Source organism: Lutra lutra, chromosome 8, assembly GCF_902655055.1.
Source record: "Lutra lutra chromosome 8, mLutLut1.2, whole genome shotgun sequence".
NCBI classification, from domain to species: domain Eukaryota; kingdom Metazoa; phylum Chordata; class Mammalia; order Carnivora; family Mustelidae; genus Lutra; species Lutra lutra.
The window spans coordinates 2,930,870-2,950,781 of record NC_062285.1 but is presented as its reverse complement, the minus strand read 5'-3'; the positions used below and the strand labels follow the sequence as shown (position 1 = coordinate 2,950,781).

General features: G+C 46.6%; 1 protein-coding gene across 4 annotated transcripts in view; it reads left to right on the top strand.

Annotated features, from left to right (window-relative positions):
- Positions 1 to 17,992: 17,992 nt before the first annotated feature.
- Positions 17,993 to 19,912, top strand: part of PITRM1 (pitrilysin metallopeptidase 1) — a 47,762-nt gene continuing 45,842 nt past the window's right edge. The window contains exon 1 of one of the 4 annotated variants that reach the window (XM_047743447.1): positions 17,993 to 18,106. In XM_047743447.1, coding sequence (XP_047599403.1) covers positions 18,054 to 18,106 — 53 coding nt within the window. In that variant the 5' untranslated portion in view covers positions 17,993 to 18,053. The remainder of the gene's footprint in view (positions 18,107 to 19,912) is intronic. The other 3 variants (XM_047743448.1, XM_047743445.1, XM_047743446.1) reach the window with 3 other exon arrangements.

Below are 19,912 nucleotides of genomic sequence, written 5' to 3'. Positions count from 1 at the left end.
GTCAGGAGACGGGCTCTGGGCGTGTGTGTATAGACTGTCCAGAACCAAAGCTCCTAGTTTTCGGGAAACTCCTGCTTGTGGCTCATTGTCTCAGAGCAACAATTGCTTTGTCTCACATACCCTTTGGAAGTGGCCACCCAGGCAGCTCGAAGCGGTTGTGCGTTGGAATAACGGTCATGAAAGCAATTTCTGTAAAAATAAATAAACCGGGAAGGAGGCCGGTTGTCAGAGACGGACTCCAGCCCGGGGAGGGAGGGCGGACGTTGAAGCAAGAGCCCCATCTAGTGGCTGCAGGCGCACGTGGTCGCCCCAGGTCTGACCCGGGGACCAGGGATGCAGCCCTCTGCGGGATCACTGCTTTGTCAGCCAGAGGAAGGGGGAGTGGGTGTCGTTCTGTACCTTTGAATGTAAGCTGAGACCTAATGGCAAACAATGGGGGAATTCATCGACGGGTCAGCTGTCCAGAAACGACTTTCCTTCCTGCCATTGTGCCTGTGAGGCCTGGAGCCCTGCTCCCGGCCGGCTGTGGACGCTGGAACCTCCCGCTCCCGCCTGCTGACGCGGGCACGGCTGTAGTTCAGGGTTTCTGACAGGTGCGTCTCCGTTCAGAGTCACCGGACCCCTCAGCGCCACCACTGGTTGGACTCCCACAGCCAACCATGAAAGTCCTGGTAACCTAAGAGTAGGTAGAAAGGGCAAGTCCCCCAAATTTATTGTTTTATGATATGCTATGACATATCATATCATGAAGGTTAAAATCCACTACCAAGGGGCGCCTGGGTGGCTCAGTCGGTGAATCCTCTGCCTTCAGCTCAGGTCATGATCTCAGGGTCCTGGGATCAAGCCCCATGTCAGGCTCTCTGCTCCGTGGGAGTCTCCTTCTCCCTCTCCCTCTGCCCCTCCCCTTCTTGTACCTCTCTAACTCTATATCAAATAAATAAAATATTTTTTAAAAATCCACTACCCTAAGAAAGACGTATATTTCAGAACGACATACAGATGTAATAAAAAGGGTGAGAAGTAAAGTAAGGGAATGTTTTCTTGGATTGGAGGGGAGGGAATACTGTCTAGGTACAGACTTGCTCTTGTCACATTTTAAAATATTACAAAACACACGAGTATACATTATGATGGGTGGGTGTTTGTACAAGAGAGGTCTGCTCATCTAGTCTATTCCTCAGCAGAATTTTCGTTCTGTCTGATGTGACACCAGGTCTGAGCCGCTTCAGGAGACAAGGGGACAGAGGTCTGTTTTCTCTGATATTCACACGTCTGAAGAAAAGAGTGGTACTTGTTTAAAAGTTGGAGTTCTCCCCTAATATCATTGCTGGCCAACGAATTCCTCAGATAACAAAAGGTTAGAAGAGAAAGAGACCTTGGAGGTCTGCTGGAACCTCTTTATTTGGTAGAAAATGAATCTGAAGCCCAAAGAGGTTATGGGCATTTCCCAAAGCCACAGAGCTAAGTGGAAAACAGCCTTCAACCCGGCCCAGTGCCTGCTGAAGTACACTTAGCCACCACCTTCCAAATACGAATAAAGATGGGTATCGTGCCCATGACCTTGTTCTGCGTGACCTTATCGGCCTTCCGTCGACGCTTGCAAAATGCCTTTCCAAAAGCCTGGGAAAGGACAGTTTACCCTTGAAATCAGAGACGGGACAGACGCTATTCATGGAACAGCTTCATTTTGTCCAGGAACCAAACGGCGTTGATGGTGCACGGAAAAGACTTCTTTTCCTTATGAAATGTTTCATTAAGTTATTTCCACCCACAGATCCAATGAAGTCCGATCGCTTCTATTAGAGTTTTATGTAAACTGTCGTCTATCACAATCGCAAGAAGTACTTCAATATTCATTATTGAACCGTGATGAAAATACCACTTCAGGAAACAGGAAATACAGTCTATCCTACTCAGTATTCATGGAAAATAAAAAAAAATGATACTGAATGTGAAGAACCAGCTAATATGTGGTCCATCTAGACCCACCCTTTACATTTTTAAAAACATCGGGCTAAACATTTTCTTACTAAAGGCATGCAAAGGTTTCCTCAAGGAGAAAGAATTAGTGATTCGCATCGCCTGTATTTTGAAAAACCTTCAACTTTCATTCAAAGTGAGGATGATCTAAGCTCCTTGTGTCCTTGACTGACTCAGCATTGACCTTTGATAATTACTTCAACGTGCCTCTGTCGCTCTTAAGGACTAGATGCACTCAGCCTTGATTATGAGTATGTGTGAGAGGCAACAAAGAGATTGAAACTCAGAGGAATTTTTTTTAATTTAAAGATGTTATTTATTTATCCGACAGAGAGAGAATGAGCGCACAAGCAGGGGGAGAAGCAGGCTCCCCGCTGAGCAGGGAGCCCACCTCGGGGCTCGATCCCAGGACTCTGGATTATGACCTGAGCTGAAGGCAGACGCTTAACTCAACCGACCGAGTCACCCAGGCGCCCCTCTCAGAGGAACCGTTAAAAATCTTAAGAGTGAATCAACTGCATTATCATCCAGGATCCCACAAGGGGGGACCCAGGGACCTCACTCCCCATCAATGTGATTCAACTACTCTGTGTTCTACACACTCCCCTCATTTCCTACTGGCCTAACTGTTCTTTGATGTCCAGTATAACTTTAGGCGAGGGCTTTCGATAGGCTCTGCTGATAATCATCAGTAAATCACATCTGAACGGAGACTTTGGCATTGAATCATGCCGCAGCCAAGAGACCAGCTGGTGAACGGACCGTCATTGCCTGCGGGGCCCATTTCTAAATCAGGCTGGGCCAAAGGATCTGGTCCTAGGACTCATACTGTCTCTGACAAACACTGATCACCCCAGGATGGTGGCCGTTTTCTTGAGGAGCTGTGGCTACGTCAGGCACTGTGACTGATTTGTCTCCTATGTGAGCTAATTTAAGGAAATACATTGCACATTCTTTCTGCAAATACAAGGATAAGAGTCGCTGAACAGCATTGTGTAAAGGGTGTGGCTTCCCTGGTCTGTCCGCGGAGCAACAGCCGGGGACCTGTGTCTCTTAAGTTCAAAAGTATTTTTATAGTAATATGTTCAAGTGTGTGTAGTCAACAGCTATCCAAACCTGGAGAGCACCGGCCTTTGCCCCTGCCCCCTTGGACGGTCATCTCTAAGCCTCTGGAACATCCTGCCTGATGAGAGTGTCTGTTTACCTGTAGACTGATTGTCTATAGTGGAATTTCTGGAAGGGTCTGTGGGACACATGCTATCAGCTCTAGGTCAAGAGGGTCTGGAGGCTAAAGGTCAGACAGGCGGATAGTCAATTATGACAGAATCCTAATAAAAACTCCAAACACCAAGGCTCTGGAAGCTTCCCTGGTTGATGAAACTCCATGCATATTGCCACACGTCATTGCCAGGAGAAGCCATTGCTGCCCCCCGTTGCCCAGCACAGGACAACTGAAGGCTCTGTGCCTGAGTGTGTCCTGGTCACTGCTTCCCCACAGGCTCCTCTTCCCTTGGCTGACTTTTGTCCCTATCCCTCTGCTGTAACAAACAACAACTGTGAGTAGAATAGCTTTCCGTGATCCTGTGAGTCCTTCTAGTGCATTATCAAATCCGAGAGTCTCTTGGGAACTTCCGAACTCTGCAAAGCATGATTATCCTTTGTTGAACTTCAATTATTTAAACAGGTAACTAAAAAATCGTCAAGAAATATGCAAGTGTGATTTAGAAGGACAGACATACACACACGGGCCAAATAAGCCGCAATTAGTGCATCTCGGGAGTTAACATTCAGCCTTGCTGGGGGAAGTGACTTCATCAGATGTCGGCCAAGGGCTAAGAGAAACATCCTTGGCCTTGTCAGTTTTTCTCAGGGTCCTAGTCCCAGGTGATCGCGAGTCCTCTTCTCCAATCCGTGTTGTTCTGTGTGGACAGTGTTACTTCCTTACATGCAGCTGCCCTGCCGTTGTCAGGGTATGTAGCGGGGCTCCCAGGGCTGTGCTGGAGCTGGCTTGGGCCGTCATTAGCATCTCTGCCCGCAGACCCCCACGCTGGTCACTTGGAGTCGCCCGCGACGGGTGTATTTCCAACCAGGGTATCTGCAGAGGCTATAGATTCTGGCTTCCCTCCCCTCCCCGCCAAGGGCATCGTTCAACGCTGATCTGCCTGCAAAACAAGAGTCTTTAACAACCCATTTCCACGTTGATGTGCTGCATTTCACCACCCACTCTAAACCACAAGACAGGAACCCCGTCTAGACTAGAATTCCAACCTCAGCTCAGCACACCCCGACCTGGCTGTTTGTATGTTTCTGTTCCAAGCTGCATCTCATAGAGCACACTGTTGGGAAGGGGGTCTGTAGGTCCTTCCAGGTTGTGGAGAGACCCCAGGCTAAGTGTCTGTCATTGCAGAGAAAGTGTTCCTCCTTGTGAGAACTTCCCAAGCCACCCTTGGCACAGGACCGGTTTTGTGTTTCTTTAATTTCCAATTCTGATGGATTGATTCTTCTCTTAAAAAAAAAAAAAAGTGCTTAGAAAGATTAAAAAAAAAATAGGAACCCTACATTTTTTTTTTTAATTTTTTTAAAGATTTTTTTTTTTTTTTGACAGACAGAGATCACAAGTAGGCAGAGAGACAGACAGAGAGAGAGAGGAAGGGAAGCAGGTTCCCTGCTGAGCAGAGAGCCCGATGCGGGGCTTGATCCCAGGACCCTGGGATCATGACCTGAGCTGAAGGCAGCGGCTTAACCCACTGAGCCACCCAGGCGCCCCGAAGGCAGAGGCTTTAACCCGCTGAGCCACCCAGGCGCCCCAGGAACCCTACATTTTTAATAGGAGATTTAAAGAAGTAACATTTCTGTTGGAATGAATGTTAGAAAAGTTTCTAAACTTTCTAAACTCAATTTCTACACTTAAGTTTTTCAGTTTCTAACCTCCTAATTTCATACTCTTCCCTCTAAATGATCTGGTTTGGGACTTAACTTGCTGTAGGCCAGAGACAGAGTATCTGTGCATGGACCGTGCCGAGCCGCAGAGAATACCCTCTCCACAGCGATCCGATCGCTGCCCCAGCAGGCAAGCATTTGTCCGTTCAAGTTGCCATGCCCCTTCGTGAAGGTCATACGTCATTTGCATTTCCCACTGTTAGAGACCAGGCCTAGTGAGTGAAAATAAATCACGAGTTTGAAACTCAGTTTCATTTCACATAATAATTGATCATGGACAAGCAATTGAATCTTAACCAAGTTGTTCCAATTAAGTAAATTTGTCTATAAACCCAGTCAGTACTGATCTGGACGCTCAGTCTTTAGGAAGCAATGAATTAATTCTATTGGAATTCATTGAGGTAATCATAAGGCAATTGATCAGATCACCAATTAGTTGGTCCAAATCATTTATAATGACAACCAAGACAGCTCAGCAGACCCACCGAACACATATGTATTTTCTCTGAATTGTCGCTTTATGTTCCTCTTACAGGATCGCAAGAATATGAATATTCAGAAGGTCTCCTAAAAGCCAGAACCTTTGTTGAAATTGTTCATGCCTAACTTGTGTTGAGAAGAGAAAGCCCTACATGAGACATGTTAATTTGGTGGTTAGATTACCTGATACAAATGCTCAAGTGAAAGCATGAGGACCCATTTAATGGGAATCAGTAGAAGGTGTGGCAATGGGCTCCATCTTCATTCCTACTGGGGAAAAATTCATTAAATAGGGATGATTTAACTCAGAAGCCTTGAAATACACTTGCAAAGTGGCCGCCCTCTGGAGCCGCTGAAGCTCTGGAAGATGGGTGAGAACAGCAGACTGTTCTCAGACACGTTCCTCTTGTTAGGAAGCAAATATACTATGGGATATAGGAAGCAAATATACTCTGACTACAAGAGCGATTTGTGGGACAATGTGACTGGCACTTCGGGTCTGTTATTTCCTTAACTTTCAGCAAAATCCTGTGAGTTCTATTACAACTAGACCCTTTAATCTTACAGAGGAAGGTAGAGGTTTTTTGTTGTTTTCTTTGGTGGGCTTTGTTTTGTTTTGTTTTCAGAGGAGGGTAGTTTTACACAACGAATCACATGTCTGGAAAAGTTTACCGTGATCTGTTCCTTTGGGTTAATTGCACCTATCTCTAAAATAACAATTTCAAATTTAAATATTTTCAAGAGATTACCAAGATTGTGAAGGAGCAAAAAATTATAAGCAGTTGTGTTCTGTGTATATGTACTTTAAAGTGATGTTTCTTAACTAGGAGTAGACCCTGTAAAAATCATGTTTGGGATAATTTAGGCTACTAGAATGCCAGTTATCATTATAGCAGTAGTAATTGGTGATAGCAGCTCTAAAGCTTTTATTTTTTTTAAAGATTTTATTTATCTGTCAGAGAGAGAGAGAGAGAGGGAGCGAGCACACAAGCATGGGGAACAGCAGGCAGAGGGAGAAGCAGGCTCCCCACTGAGCAACAAGCCCGATGCAGGACTCTATCCCAGGATGTGGGATCATGACCTTAACCGACTGAGCAACCAAGGCATCCCACTCTAAAGCTTTTAAAGTACCATCTATCCTTCTACGTAAAAGAGACAATGCCAAATACTTTATATTTTCTATGAGATAGGTACCATTTTCTCTTTTGCATGGGAAACTGAAATTTTAAGAACTTAGGTGATGTACTGAAGCTCAAGTTGTTCATCACTGGGGGAACTTTTCCAACTGGAAAACTGTATCCCATACAGCAGTGTCCTCTCAATGTCAAGGGTAATCCTAAAACATTGGGTGGAATTAAATTTTATGCATTCTCATCAAAAACAGCAGAGTCGAATGAAGAAATGTTACAGGAATGAAGGCAGTGATGAAATTGCGCATGAAAACACCTAGTATCTCAAAGCCTCTTCTCTTTCCCAAAGGAAACAAGAGAGGCTGTATGGGGAGGAAGAAGAGAAAAGAGAGAGACTGAAAAGTCATCATCTCTTCTGAAGAGCAAAGGGCATGGAAATGAGAAATTGCTCTCAGTTTACTTTTGTATTTTCAGGGATGAGCAAAACTAGTCAACAACAACAGAAACCCCTGAGTACTCTCTATATGCTACAGGATAAAAATTATATTTTTGTAATATAAAACTATTATAAAATAGTTTTATATTTCATATAAAACAAATAGTTTATATTTATATAAATACTTAAAATATTAATATTTTATTAAATGTTTCATAAAGAAATTATTTTATAAATCATTTTATAGATTATATAAATAAATTGTATAAACATTTTCTAAATAAAATTATAAAAATTATACCCAGTCCCTGCCTTCAAGGGGGACCCAGAAGAACGGAGGAATATACTGTCTTCCCAGGAAAACTCATGCAGAAAAGGAAAAGTTGTGAGCAGCACACTTTACATTCACACAGGAAAGGAGCAGCATAGAAGCCCAAGGCTTTTCTAAGTAATGGTTTCTATGTATCTGTTGGAGAGATATCCATAGACATGGTACACATTCCTACTGGAGGTAACTATTGAAGTCATAGATACACAGGAAAAAATAAAGTTTCAGAAGGGTGTAAAGGGAAAGATACATATCCTCTATGGCTCACATCTGTTTCTACCCTCTACAGCCATTCTTAACAGATGCTTCCAGTTATTTTCAACTGCCGTAACATGTATATCTGTGCCTACATTTCTATTTTAAAAAGTTTTATTTTTAAAAAGGATCATACTAGTGGTCTCTCAAAAAATTAAAAACAGAATGACGACATGACCCAGCAATTGTACATCTGGGTCTACACCTGAAGGGATTGAAAGCAGGATCTCAATGAGATATTTGCACACCCATGTTCACAGCAGCATTATTCACGACAGCCCAAAAGTAGAAGCAACCCGAGTGTCCATTGACAGATAAATGGACAACGAAATGTGGTAAATACAAACAATGAGATGCTTTCCAGCCTTTGAAAGGAAGGACGTCCTGACATGGGCTAGCACACGGATGAACCGTGAGGACAGTATGCCGAGCGCAATTGGCTGGGTACGAAAGAAGACACAACCGTTGTGTGACTGCATTCACATGAGGAGCTGAGAGTAGTCGAATCCATGGAGACAGAGAGGAGGGAGGCTGCCAGGAGCCGGGGAAGGGGAGACAATTACTCCTGAGTGTGTGCACAGTGTGTGCACGGTTTCAGTTTGGGAAGATGAGTGTTCTGTGGATGGACAGTTACACAGCAATGAACGTGCTTCCTGGCCACAGAGCTGGTGATGTGAAAATGGGTAAAATGGTCAATTTTCTGTTACTTGCATTTTACTAAAATTAAGAGATTTTTTTTTTTTTAAAAGGAGGATTATACTTTTCACAATTTGTTCTTTTTTAGGCAATGGTCTTGATGGGCCATCTTGTCCTATGGGCACACAAAGCCCGGCTCTTTGTTATTATAGAATATTGAATGGGTTGTCCTTTTTTTCAAGAATCTGCTAAAAAGTAGGGGCAGGACCAGGGCCCAGCAGGCCAGGGAGTGTGCCCATGACAGGGGGTTGAGGAGCCCTATGTGGGTAGGGATGGTTGGCAGCCGCCAGCTCCGGACCCTGGGAGCTGGGTGAAGGCAGCCCAGCAGACCCGGACATGGGCAGGGGGATGGCCAGGGATTTGAGTCATAACCGGGAGCAATGTGGTCTGAATGTACCTTTGTAGTGGCTGCAGGAGACTGGGAGGATGGCGCCTCTGTGAGATGGGGTCAGCGAGCAGGGAGGGAGACAGAGAAATAACACCTCTTTCCTGGGCTCCAGCTGCATTATCAACAGGGCATGGCCCTAAGGATGGCTTGTGCTTCCAGCACATTCCACGAGAAGAACGTGTAACAGTCTGTTAGATGGCACGTGGGCACGTCTGCACTTACCACGACCCGCTACACACAGTTCCGCCGTCTTTGGTGTGTCTGTGCCCCTACCGAGCTGTGCGAGGTGACAGTGCTCTCCAGGAACAGAACTATCTGACCTTTTACCCACACTACGGGTGCACTTTAAGGTGCCTGCGGTGACCAGTGCTCCAACTGTGAGTGCATGAGGACTGCTCCTGACACCGACTGTTATCAAACACCCAAACCTTAGCCAGTGGGACTGGTTAAAAATGGTTTCATGTTTTAATTCTTATTTCCTTACTTGTGATTTGGACAGCCTTTCTTCCTTTTTCTTTCTTTCTTTTTTAATTGGTCATCTGTCATTCTAGTTTGGAAACAACTTTGTTTGTAAAAATTGTGTGCTAAGGCCTTTTCCTGCCATGTGATTTGCAGGTTTTTTGGAGTTTTTTTGGTTTTTTGGGATTTTTTTTTTTTTTTTTGGTTTGTTGGTCTTTTGACTTTTTAATGATACTTTTGCTGTGCCCATATTTTCAAATTTTATAATAACAAATAAACCAGGTTTTTTAAAAAATATATATATATTTATTTATTTATTTATTTATGTGGGAGAGAGAGAGTGCAGGGGGTAGGGGGCAGCAGAAGGAGAGGGACAACCCAACTCTACCCTGAGCAAAAGCCCAGTACAATAGGGTCTCCATCCCATGACCCTGAAATCATCACCTGAGGTGAAATCAAGAGTTGGATGCCCAAACAACTGAGCCACCCAGGTGCCCCAAACCGGTGTGTTTTTGTTTTTGTTTTTTTTTTAATGGATTCTAGATTTTTATGTCATACATATAAGTAATTCCTAAATTGTGTTTTAAATTTATCCACCTTTCTTTTATGTTTTTATGCACTCATTTTATATTAAACTCATTGATCTATCTGGAATCTTTTTTGGTATAAAGAATAGGTCTGTACTGAACTTATTTATTGCAACATCATTTCTTAAATAATGGCCATTTACCCTGTGATTTAAAATGCTTCCTTTATCATGGATGAAAATTCCATATGTTCTGTTGTCTATTTTGGACAGTGTCTGGGGTCCTTGTGACCAGTCCGTCTGCTCCCTCCTCATAGCCATCCCTGCTGGTTTCCTGGGGCCACCATACCAAGCACCACAGACCAGGGCTCAAACAACAGAACTTTGTTGTTGCCCAGTCCTGGATGCCGGGAGTCTAAGATCCAGGCGTGGGCAGGGCTAGTGTCTCCTGAAGCCTCTGTCCTGGGCGTCCAGACGCCGTCTTATTCCCCCATGCCCCATGTCCTCACATGCTCTCCCTTCTGTGTGAGTCTGTGTTCTCATTTCCCTCCTTAAAAGCATACCAGTCAGATTGGATTCAGACCTGTCCTAGTGACCTCATTTTACCTTAATCACCTCCATAAAAACCCATCTCCGAAAGTAGTCCCATTCTGAAGAACTGAGGGCTACTGAGGGTTAGGACTTCAGCATAGGAGTTTGGTTGAGAAACGATTCAGCTCATAACACCATCTTATAACCAGAGACAAAAGATGGTTTCAGGGGAAAGATAAAATCAGGAAGAAAATAAATCCTCTCTGTTTAAACCATAATGACTCAGATTATCCACCGTCTGCCTCCAAAGCTTTGCTAATGATCATGAATGGACATCCCAACGCTTAATTTCTCTGGAAATATATCAGACAGGTCCACAAATTTAGAAAGGAGTCTGTGAGGCAGAAGGTGCAGAACCCAGACATCTGCTTTTGGCTTGTCCATTAAGCCCAGGTCTCTAAGTACCTTCTGCACATGTGTCAGGGTGGGGGGGTGGGGGGAGCAGGATAGAAATGAGTCCTAACCGAGTACTAACATGGGATGTGCAAGGTCCCTTAGGAACCTGTGCCTTTCTCTCATCCAATTCCTGATTCTTATTTCTGTCTCCCCTTGGATTCAGACTTAATATTCGAGTTGAGGGGCGCCTGGGTGGCTCAGTGGGTTAAGCTGCTGCCTTCGGCTCAGGTCATGATCTCAGGGTCCTGGGATCGAGTCCCGCATCGGGCTCTCTGCTCGGCAGGGAGCCTGCTTCCTCCTCTCTCTCTGCCTGCCTCTCTGCCTGCTTGTGATCTCTCTGTCAAATAAATAAATAAATAAATCTTTAAAAAAAAAAAAATATTCGAGTTGAGACCCTCCCAACTTTGTGTTTTCAAACTCAGTTCCCCTAAAAACACTTTCATTAGAAACAGGACCAGCCCTGCCCTGGAACAGGACCAGTCCTGCGCTCCCCACCACACACTAGCCGTGGGGGTAGAAGAGCCACTTCTTACCCAGTTTTATTTTTCAGTTTTATCTGGCTCCTGACCCAACAGATCCTCTTTGTTTCCCCAAGAAGTGTATTTCAACAAGGAGATGACTCCTTTATTATCAGTATTATCAATAAAGGAGTAACTTTCATGATTGATATGTTGAAAAATGTGTTGAAAGGAACCTACTTTAAAGATATATTCTCTGAATTTAGAAAAGAACGAATTCAGAAGTAGCAAAAACAGCTTTTCTCCCATTGAGCTTTAGGCTGTATAAATATGCTGTCGCCTCTGGCTTGTTTCCACTAAAAAGACATTTCACTAATGAATATTTATTTCACTGCCACTGATAATAATGCATAAAAATGCTAAATAAATGCTATCCTGGGCTTTCTTTCCCTGCCTCCCTCCTCTGATATGTACCCATTTGTTCTTTCTCTAACTGACAGTTATTTGTTTCAAAGCTCCAAAAAGTGATGTTTGGAAATTCAATTATAATATTCATTTCCTTCTATTTCTGGCTTGTCAAAATTCCTCCTTCAAACAATAAGCTAAAATACGGCAGTATGTTCTGCTGAAAAGACCAACAATTTGCCATAAAACTTCACATTTGTTCTGTGAAATAGTGATTTTGATCAGTCAGCGGAACTCAAGGAAGAAGCTTAGAGGGAAAGCCCAAGGGGTGTGTGGGGGAAGGGAATAGCTATCCATAGACTTCCCCTTTTTAGCATTCTTTTTTTTTTAATATTTATTTATTTGACAGAGAGAGAGAGAGAGAGAGATCACAAGTAGGCAGAGAGGCAGGCAGAGAGAGAGGGGGGAAGCAGGCTCCCTGCTGAGCAGAGAGCCCCATGCGGGGCTCGATCCCAGGACCCTGAGATCATGACCTGAGCCGAAGGCAGAGGCTTAACCCACTGAGCCACCCAGGCACCACCACCCCCAATCAATCAGATGATCTTAAAGAGATTATCTTGGATGATCTGGGTGGGACCAACATAATTACAAGGGTCCTTAACTAGGGCAGCCAAAGACAGAAGCATCAGAGACAGAGAAATAGCATTGGGAGAAAGACTGGACCAGCCATTGCTGGCTTTGAAGATAGAAGAAGAGATCATGAGTCAAGGAATGTGGGTGGCCTCCCCAAGCTGAAAAAGGCAACTAACATTCTTCCTGGAGTCTGCGGGAGAAGGGCAGCCCCTTCACGCTTCTTTTAGCCCAGGGAGACCCGCACTTCTGACCTCCGGAACTGTGAGATAATTAACTTATGCTGTTTTAAGTCAGAAAATGTGTGGTAATTTGTAGCATCAATGGGAAATAAGTACAAACACATCACATTGTTTATTAATTCCCTGTTTGGGGGAAGTCTGATGTGTCCCCTTCCCCAGAAAGGCTTCTCTGAGCCAACATTTGCCAGTAGAATCTTTGCCTTTGCCCTCTCAGTCATTTCCCACTTACTTGTTTGCAACCTGTGCAAGACCAAAAGTTCCATAAAGTGGGGACTATGTCTTTAGTCTCTGCCTGAAGAACTCGTTTCTAAACTTTTACCCAAGTTTTTGGCCGCAGCTAAGTCGCTTATCCTAGGAGTCCAGTAAATATTTATCCAACCAGAGTGATTATGGACCCATTGCATTCCTCCCTTGAAACCATTTAGAAACATATCATAAAGTGTTTTCAGTTTTGTAAAATGACTTGTCCTATGAAAGACGTAACCCATGACCACAGAGCAGATAACAGGTCACACAGAGAGCCTGGACCTGAATATTGTAACCAGCCAACTGAGCTGTGGGTGAGTCACAATAACTACCAAGTCATTCACAAGGAGAGAGTAGCATTTGGGTTGCAGATAAGACATCAGAAACAGACAAAACAATTAGAACATGAACAATGACTAGCCTTGGAAAAGAAACATTTGAGGAAAATAAACTTGGGCTTTGGAAGTCCCCAGAGTTTTGTTTTCCCTCTTCATTTTATCCTTTCTACCTGGTGATGACACCCTGTCCGCATAGCATTCCCCCAACTACTCAATAAAAGCCATTCGGTCTCGGTGTGAGTTTTGGTGAATGAGCATTTGCATTTTAAGCATTTTGCTCAATTTGGAACACAAGTCCGTCTCCTTCTAAAGTATTTCAGGCAACAGTAAAGACGTGCTAAGGGCACGATGCAGGTGGAGAGCCTTTCTCTGCCTGGGTTCCAACCCTAATTTGCATCTTGGGGGATGGGGGTCCAGATTTATTCTGCAATCATTTTAATCTCGAGGATTTCTCTGTTATGGAAGCAGAAACAAAATTCAAAATCATGTGTATTAAAAGCATAAGTGAGAAAAGTAAAACTTCTAACTCCTTTGAAGAAACATGATATCACTATGGCCTTGGGGTAGGTGCAGACTGATTTGAACCAGCAATTGACTTTTTCCCATATAAACTATAAGATTCATTGAGTCTGTTCTCCGTGACCTACTTCTAGGTGCCTATTCCTGGCTTTCTTTAAATTCCTTTAGACTCTTTGACTCTCTCAGTGCTAATATTAACACACTGTCTTATTTATTATAGTTTTTTATAGACTTATAAAAGTCTTTAATAATAGGACTTGTCTTAATATTTACTAAAATAAGTTTCCCACATTGTCCTTCAAAACTTCTTTGCCTGTTCTTGAATCTTTTCTTCTTCATCTGTATTTTAGGATCATTTTGTGCTCCTAATCTATTGGGATTTATATTGAAATTGCATTGCATTTTTTTAACAAAGAAATGACATCTTTATCACACTGTGTTTCCTATCTATGAATATAGACTGTCTTGCCATCTATTTAGTCTTCAAAAATTTCCTTTCATTAAAATGTTATGTTAGATCCATAATTAAAATCTCCTTTCAACTTGTTCCACTCAAATGGGAGTATATGTTTCCCACTCTATGAGAGTTTCAGTCTACATCTAGCTTTCTTTCCCTGACTAATCTGTGCTATACATGGATGAAAAATAATGCATATCCCTATTTTTACTATCTGTGTAGTATTCAGTTATATACTGTATATATATATATATATATATATATATATATATACTGTATATATACTGTGGTACTTAGTTATATTATGTGTTATATTTTATTTAAGAAAACTCTTCTTGGTAGACTGTAATGTTATTCAATATTTGCCATAGTTGCAAATCCTGCAGAGAACATTATTACTTATAGATCATTGTGCCCTCATGAGAATAGAGCTGTAGGGTAATTCTCACGAAGTGTGATTTCTGCTGAAAGAGTACACTCACTTAAATTTTGCATAAATTGTACCAAAGTGCTTTCCAAAAGGTAAATAGAGAGGCAGAGTAGCACATAGTCCTACAGCATAAAAGTACCTGATCTCCGTAACTTCACTAGCCTCACTGGTCTTAGATTTTATCCAACCTTTACATCTGATAGATAAAATAATATTCCATTGTTATTTTGATGTTCTTTTTCTTCAATTATGATTAATCCTGGATTTCTTTCACATATGAATACATAAGTTTGTAAGGTCTTTGAAAAATTATTATTAATATTAGAAGCAGTAGGCAAGTGAGATCACAACATCTTGGATTTTCTGAACCAACTGTTCAAAACATCTGAAGTCAAAGTACATTCAAGCAGAGAGCTTCTCTCTGTCAAAGGTGGCTGTCAGATAGCATACCCAGAAGCAGAAATGGAACCAAAATCTGTCAAATTAATGTGAATTTCTTAATGGGTCATTGTAAGCAGACAGAAAAAATAAAGCTGAAGCCTGGAGTTGATGCTGTACCAACATCACAATTAAGACCCGAGATAACACAACTATGGGATCTTAGTGTTGAAAGTCAATGTGCATCGGGGCACCTGGGTGGCTCAGTGGGTTAAGCCTCTGCCTTCAGCTCAGGTCATGATCTCAGGATCCTGGGATCGAGCCCCGCATTGGGCTCTCTGCTCAGCAGGGAGCCTGCTTCCTCCTCTCTCTCTGCCTGCCTCTCTGCCTCCTTGTGATCTCTCTCTGTCAAATAAATAAATAAAATCTTTAACAAAAAAAAAAAAAGAAAGTCAATGTGCAGAAAATCATAGGCTTGTTTTTAGAGTTCAGCAAAAAGATGAAAGGCTTGTATTTAACTCAAGGTGGCAGAGTTCAGGTTGTTAAGTAGGTGACACACAATTTATTCCTGTTGACTGAAAAACAGTGAAGGGGCACTGGTGCCAGGGCTAGGTTTTAGTATGGGGACTTCTCCTTACTCCATGTCATTAGCGGTTTTTGTTGACATTTTATACATTTCTAAATTTTATAATTTTAAAGTTGGAGGCGCTGAGGTAATCCCTTATCTTGTATTTCCAACAGTCATCACTTGTGGATTATGATAGATTCAGGAGAAAGGATTTCCAAAAAGTATGAACTGTGTCAATGACATGCAATCCTGAACAGCACACTTTGGATTTTTCTTCGGGAGGTGGAAGAACCTTGGCTTCTCTGCATTAGTTGGCTGGGGCGGCCATCACGAAGTACCACAAACCGCATGGTTTAGAACACCAAGTTCATTGTTCATTAGTAGACAAATTCCTTGTCTCTTCTGTCTGGAAGCCAGAAGTCTGAGATCGAGCTGTGGGCAGATCGGTTCGGGGAATCTTCTCCATGCTTCTGGTGTACAAACAATCCTCGATGCTCTTTGATGTGTAAGAGTATCATTCTGATCTTTGCCTTCATCGTCACATGGCCTCCTGTACGTGCTAGAGGGTCCAAATATCCCCTTTCGATAAGGACACTGCTCGCATTCTAATGACTTCATGCTCATTTCATCACCTCTATATAGACCCTACTTTCTAATGCGGTCACAGCTTTCTGGGGAGACATAATCTAATCCGTAACCCTCAAATATTCACTCAATTGCTTTTCTACATCCCAGACAGCAGCTATGCTGATCGGTGCTCATCTTACGAAAACAGTGTTTCATCAGGACACTGGATGTGTTTTTGAACATAGGATTTTACATAGAGAATTTTTTATTTTTAACTTCACCACCGAAATGATTTTTAATATATGTCAAGATTACACACAAGTGTTAAAATTATACTGGGTGCTGTTCAAATAATTATTTATAAACTCTTAGTATGTGTGTGTGTAGGTGGCCATCCATGAGGTTGTGCACTGTGGGAACATAGCAGTAAGTGGCAATTACCAGATTTACACAGCATCTGTCCTTCAGAGAGATCAAAATACTCTAACTTCCAGTGATTATTTCCCTAAACACTCAGTCGGGTTAATCACACCCAGCTGTGTCTGCAGGATCACAGGCATGCGATGGTGACCACCCAGATTCCCCCGGGGAAGGAAGGTTCATGCAGGGAGTGTGTTTGTATTAGTGGCTTCTTATCATCACCTCTCTTTGTGCGGGTTCAGAAGGTTTCTCCTCTGGATAAAGAGGTACTCAGTTACCTGTGGAATCCATGGCGCCCTGGAGAGTTTTTTGGAGACTTTTGGAGGCTTTTCAATGTGACATCACCCTCTGCATCGCTGCCACAGCACTTATATATTCAGACAGAAGGCACCTGTCTACTTAGAAGCCTTTCTTTAGAGCCCAGAAGTTGGGGCAGGCAGGGTTTTGAGTCTGTCTGCACTAGAGGGTCTGGGGGATGAAAGAGGGAGAAAGAGAAGAGAGGAGGGCCGTGGCCCCGAGACTCTGCAGACAGATGTGGGATCGGTTTTCTCCCCACTACTGCAGTGCCCAGGGATGGTTAATCCCAGATGCCCTTCTACCCCACAGTCTCAATGAGGGCCCACCCGCATGACCAGCCCTCCTGGAGCCTGTCTTTGCGGTTCAAGAAGGGCACGTGGGTACTGTGGACAGCTTAGAAGTGTGCAGTCTTCCCAGACACGAGAAGCAGGCGGGGAAAGCGGTGAGTCAAAACACCCCTGCAGGTGCTTGGAGATGTCCTGCGTTTCCCTGGGGACATTCTGAGCGGGACCATTCGTAAGGAGGGTGATATCAGGGTATCCTGACTCTGGAAACCATCTGGTGCAGTCCTTAGACCATTTCCACCAAGCCCCAGAGCCAGGGGCTGAGGAACCTTGCGTGCCCGCACCCCAGACCGACGTTCTTTACCGTCACCCTAGTATCCGAGACCTGCAGGCAGAGCTGCGAGCACGCACAGGTGCAGGCTCACGACCTCCTCCAGGAGAGCAACAGGCAGCTCACCTGGCCAGCCCGAGTCCGCCCCACCCCCAGGGAAACCCACTTCACATGAGTTGGCCTGCCCCTCGCTTGCGCAGTCCCCGCCCCTCGCCCGCGCAGGCCCGCCCCTAGCCTGCACAGTCTCCGCCCCTTGCCTTCGCAATCCCCGTCCCCGCCCTCACAGCCCCCGCCCCTTGCCTTCGCAGTCCCTCCCTCCCCCCCCCCCCCCCCGCGCAGTCCCGCCCCTCGCCCTCGCAGTCCCGCCCCCCCGCCTTCACAGTCCTTGCTTCTCGGCCCCGCCCCTCCCCGGCTCAGGCCCTCCCCTCGCCTTCACAGTCCCTTCAGCCCTCCCCTGAGCAGTCCCGCCCCTCGGCTTCACAGTCCCCGCCCCTTCCCTGAGCAGGCCCGCCCCCTACTGCGCACGCCCCTCCCCATGCACGCCCCGGACTCCGCCCTCAGCGGCGCCCCGCCCCGGGCTCCGCCCCTCTCCGCTCCGGCGGGGGCTCTGCACGCAAGCCCCGCCCCCGCCCTGCTCCTACGCTCCGAGGCCCGCGACGCTCCGCCCCCATGGCCCCGCCCACCCCGTGCCCCGCGGCCTTCGAGATCCGCCCGCCGCCTCAGGAGCCCACCCTTTTCCCCGCCAGCCTATTAGAGAGAGCGTCGCCGTACTCGCTGACCAATGAGGGTCGCGGCCAGTGCGTCACGCCCCCCCCCACCCCCGCGCGTGTGTCTGGGTACGTAAAGCCGCGACCTCGGGCCTGTAGTGGTCACACGCCATGTGGCGCTGCGGCGGCAGGCTTCCCTGCTTCGTGAGGCGGCTGAGCGGCGGGTGAGACGCGCGGGAGCGAGAGAGGGCGCAGAGGAGGGAGCGCGGGCGAAAGGCGTCACGGGCGGTCTCGGCGGCGCGGAGAGCCCGGGAGGATTCGGGGTCTTGTCCCGGCCCGGCCGTGCCGCACCGCGGCCCGCTGCTCTGGACGCCCCCGCCCGGGGAGCCCGGGCTCCCGGCCGCCTCTCCCACAGCCCAGCCCCGGGAGCCTTGTGGAGCCTGGGTGAGGGTGCAGTGGGTCCCCTGCCATCGCATCCCCGCCACAGGAAAGGAGCTCCTGTCCAGGGGTCAGGGTTGGGGACTGCAGCCCGGAAAGCCCGTGGGAAGGCGGGTCCCGGCCCAGGGAGCCCCCACGGCCCCGCGACCTCAGGCGATCCCGGAGTGGGTGGCCTTGTGTGCGGGTCGTCAGAAGTGGAAATGGCCATCGACGTGGGTGTCGGTCCGCGTCGTGAAAGTAGTCGCTGCGGTTCTCGTTCGCCTGCTCTCTGTGCTGTGGCCGGAGCCCTCGGGACCCCGAGGCTTCCGCCCGCAGCGCTTTCAGCCCGCGGTGTGGGTGATGGGCCCTGGGAAGCGTCGCAGAGGTGAACCGCGGTGTCCCGGACGGCATCCGGGCGGCCAGAAGCGGACGTTTGGTTGAATGACGAGGTTCACGGAGAACAGACCGACCCAGCCCTGAAGGGTGGCGCTCACAGTTGGTGGGAGAGTTTCGTTCCAGGCCGACGCACAGCCGCGCCTGTCGACGGGCGTGTGGCCGCAGCCCACGGGGAGGCCGCGGTGCTCGCTCGGGTGCCCTGGCGGGGCGGGCTCGACGGCAGGGGCCTCCGGGGCTGCGGTCGGTGCCCGGACGCGCTGTGGGGGACCTCAGTCTTCCTGCGTGGTGGGCACGAGCGCTGTCTGCGGTGTGTTCGCGGCGTGAATGACCGCTCAGAGCCCGCTGCCCTGCCGCCGTCGGGTCGCCGGGCCAGTGGGGGAAGCGCTGGCTGCGGACGCGCACCGGCGTGACGTTGCCTGATGGTGGCCGGGTCCGCGCGTTCTCCGCTGCGTCTTCCTCGGAAGAAACCGTTTTTGTGAGCGACAACCACGTAGAAACTCTTGGAAGCGTACGATACAGTTGGGAGGGAAAATGCGTAAACACCGTGTCCCAGTTCCCAGACGACGGTCACCCTCAGTGGTCGTGCCGGCCCTCCCTGTCCCTCCTCTCCGGCGCGCTTCTCTCCTGCTTTGTTTCCTGCTTTCTCTAGAGATCTACGGGCGTTGCGGGGGTCCGCGGGTCCTTCCCCCGCCCCCCCCCCCCCATTGCTAACCTCAGCCCCTTCTCTGCAGTTGAGTCTGTTCCCTGATTCATCCCTTTTTTCTCCTTTGCTCGTTTGTTTCTTAGTCCACGTGAGTGACGTCACATGGTCTCTGTCTTGCATGACACGGTCTCGCTCCATCCGTGTTGTTGCTTTTCTTTATATTTTTACCATCTGTATGTGGTCCTACAGCCGCGTTTCCTGTTTAGGATAATACTGTGTCTGTCGTTTCCGTTTTGTTTCGTTTTTGGCTGCGGCATTATGTGACCCGCTTCTTGTCCCGTGCCGTTGCAGTCGGTCCATATTTCTGGCTAAGCTTATTCATCTGTTGAATGGTCCCCAGTTTATCCGTTCTGATGACGGTCGCCCTGGGTGCTGGGGGATGGGACTCTCAGCAGTGTCGCCCGCATAAAGGGTGTGTGCTGGCAAAGGATGAGTACACGTTCTCCAGGACACACACATGTGCAGGTGAATAGTTGCTGATTTAAATGATGCCACATGTTATTCCAGAATTACT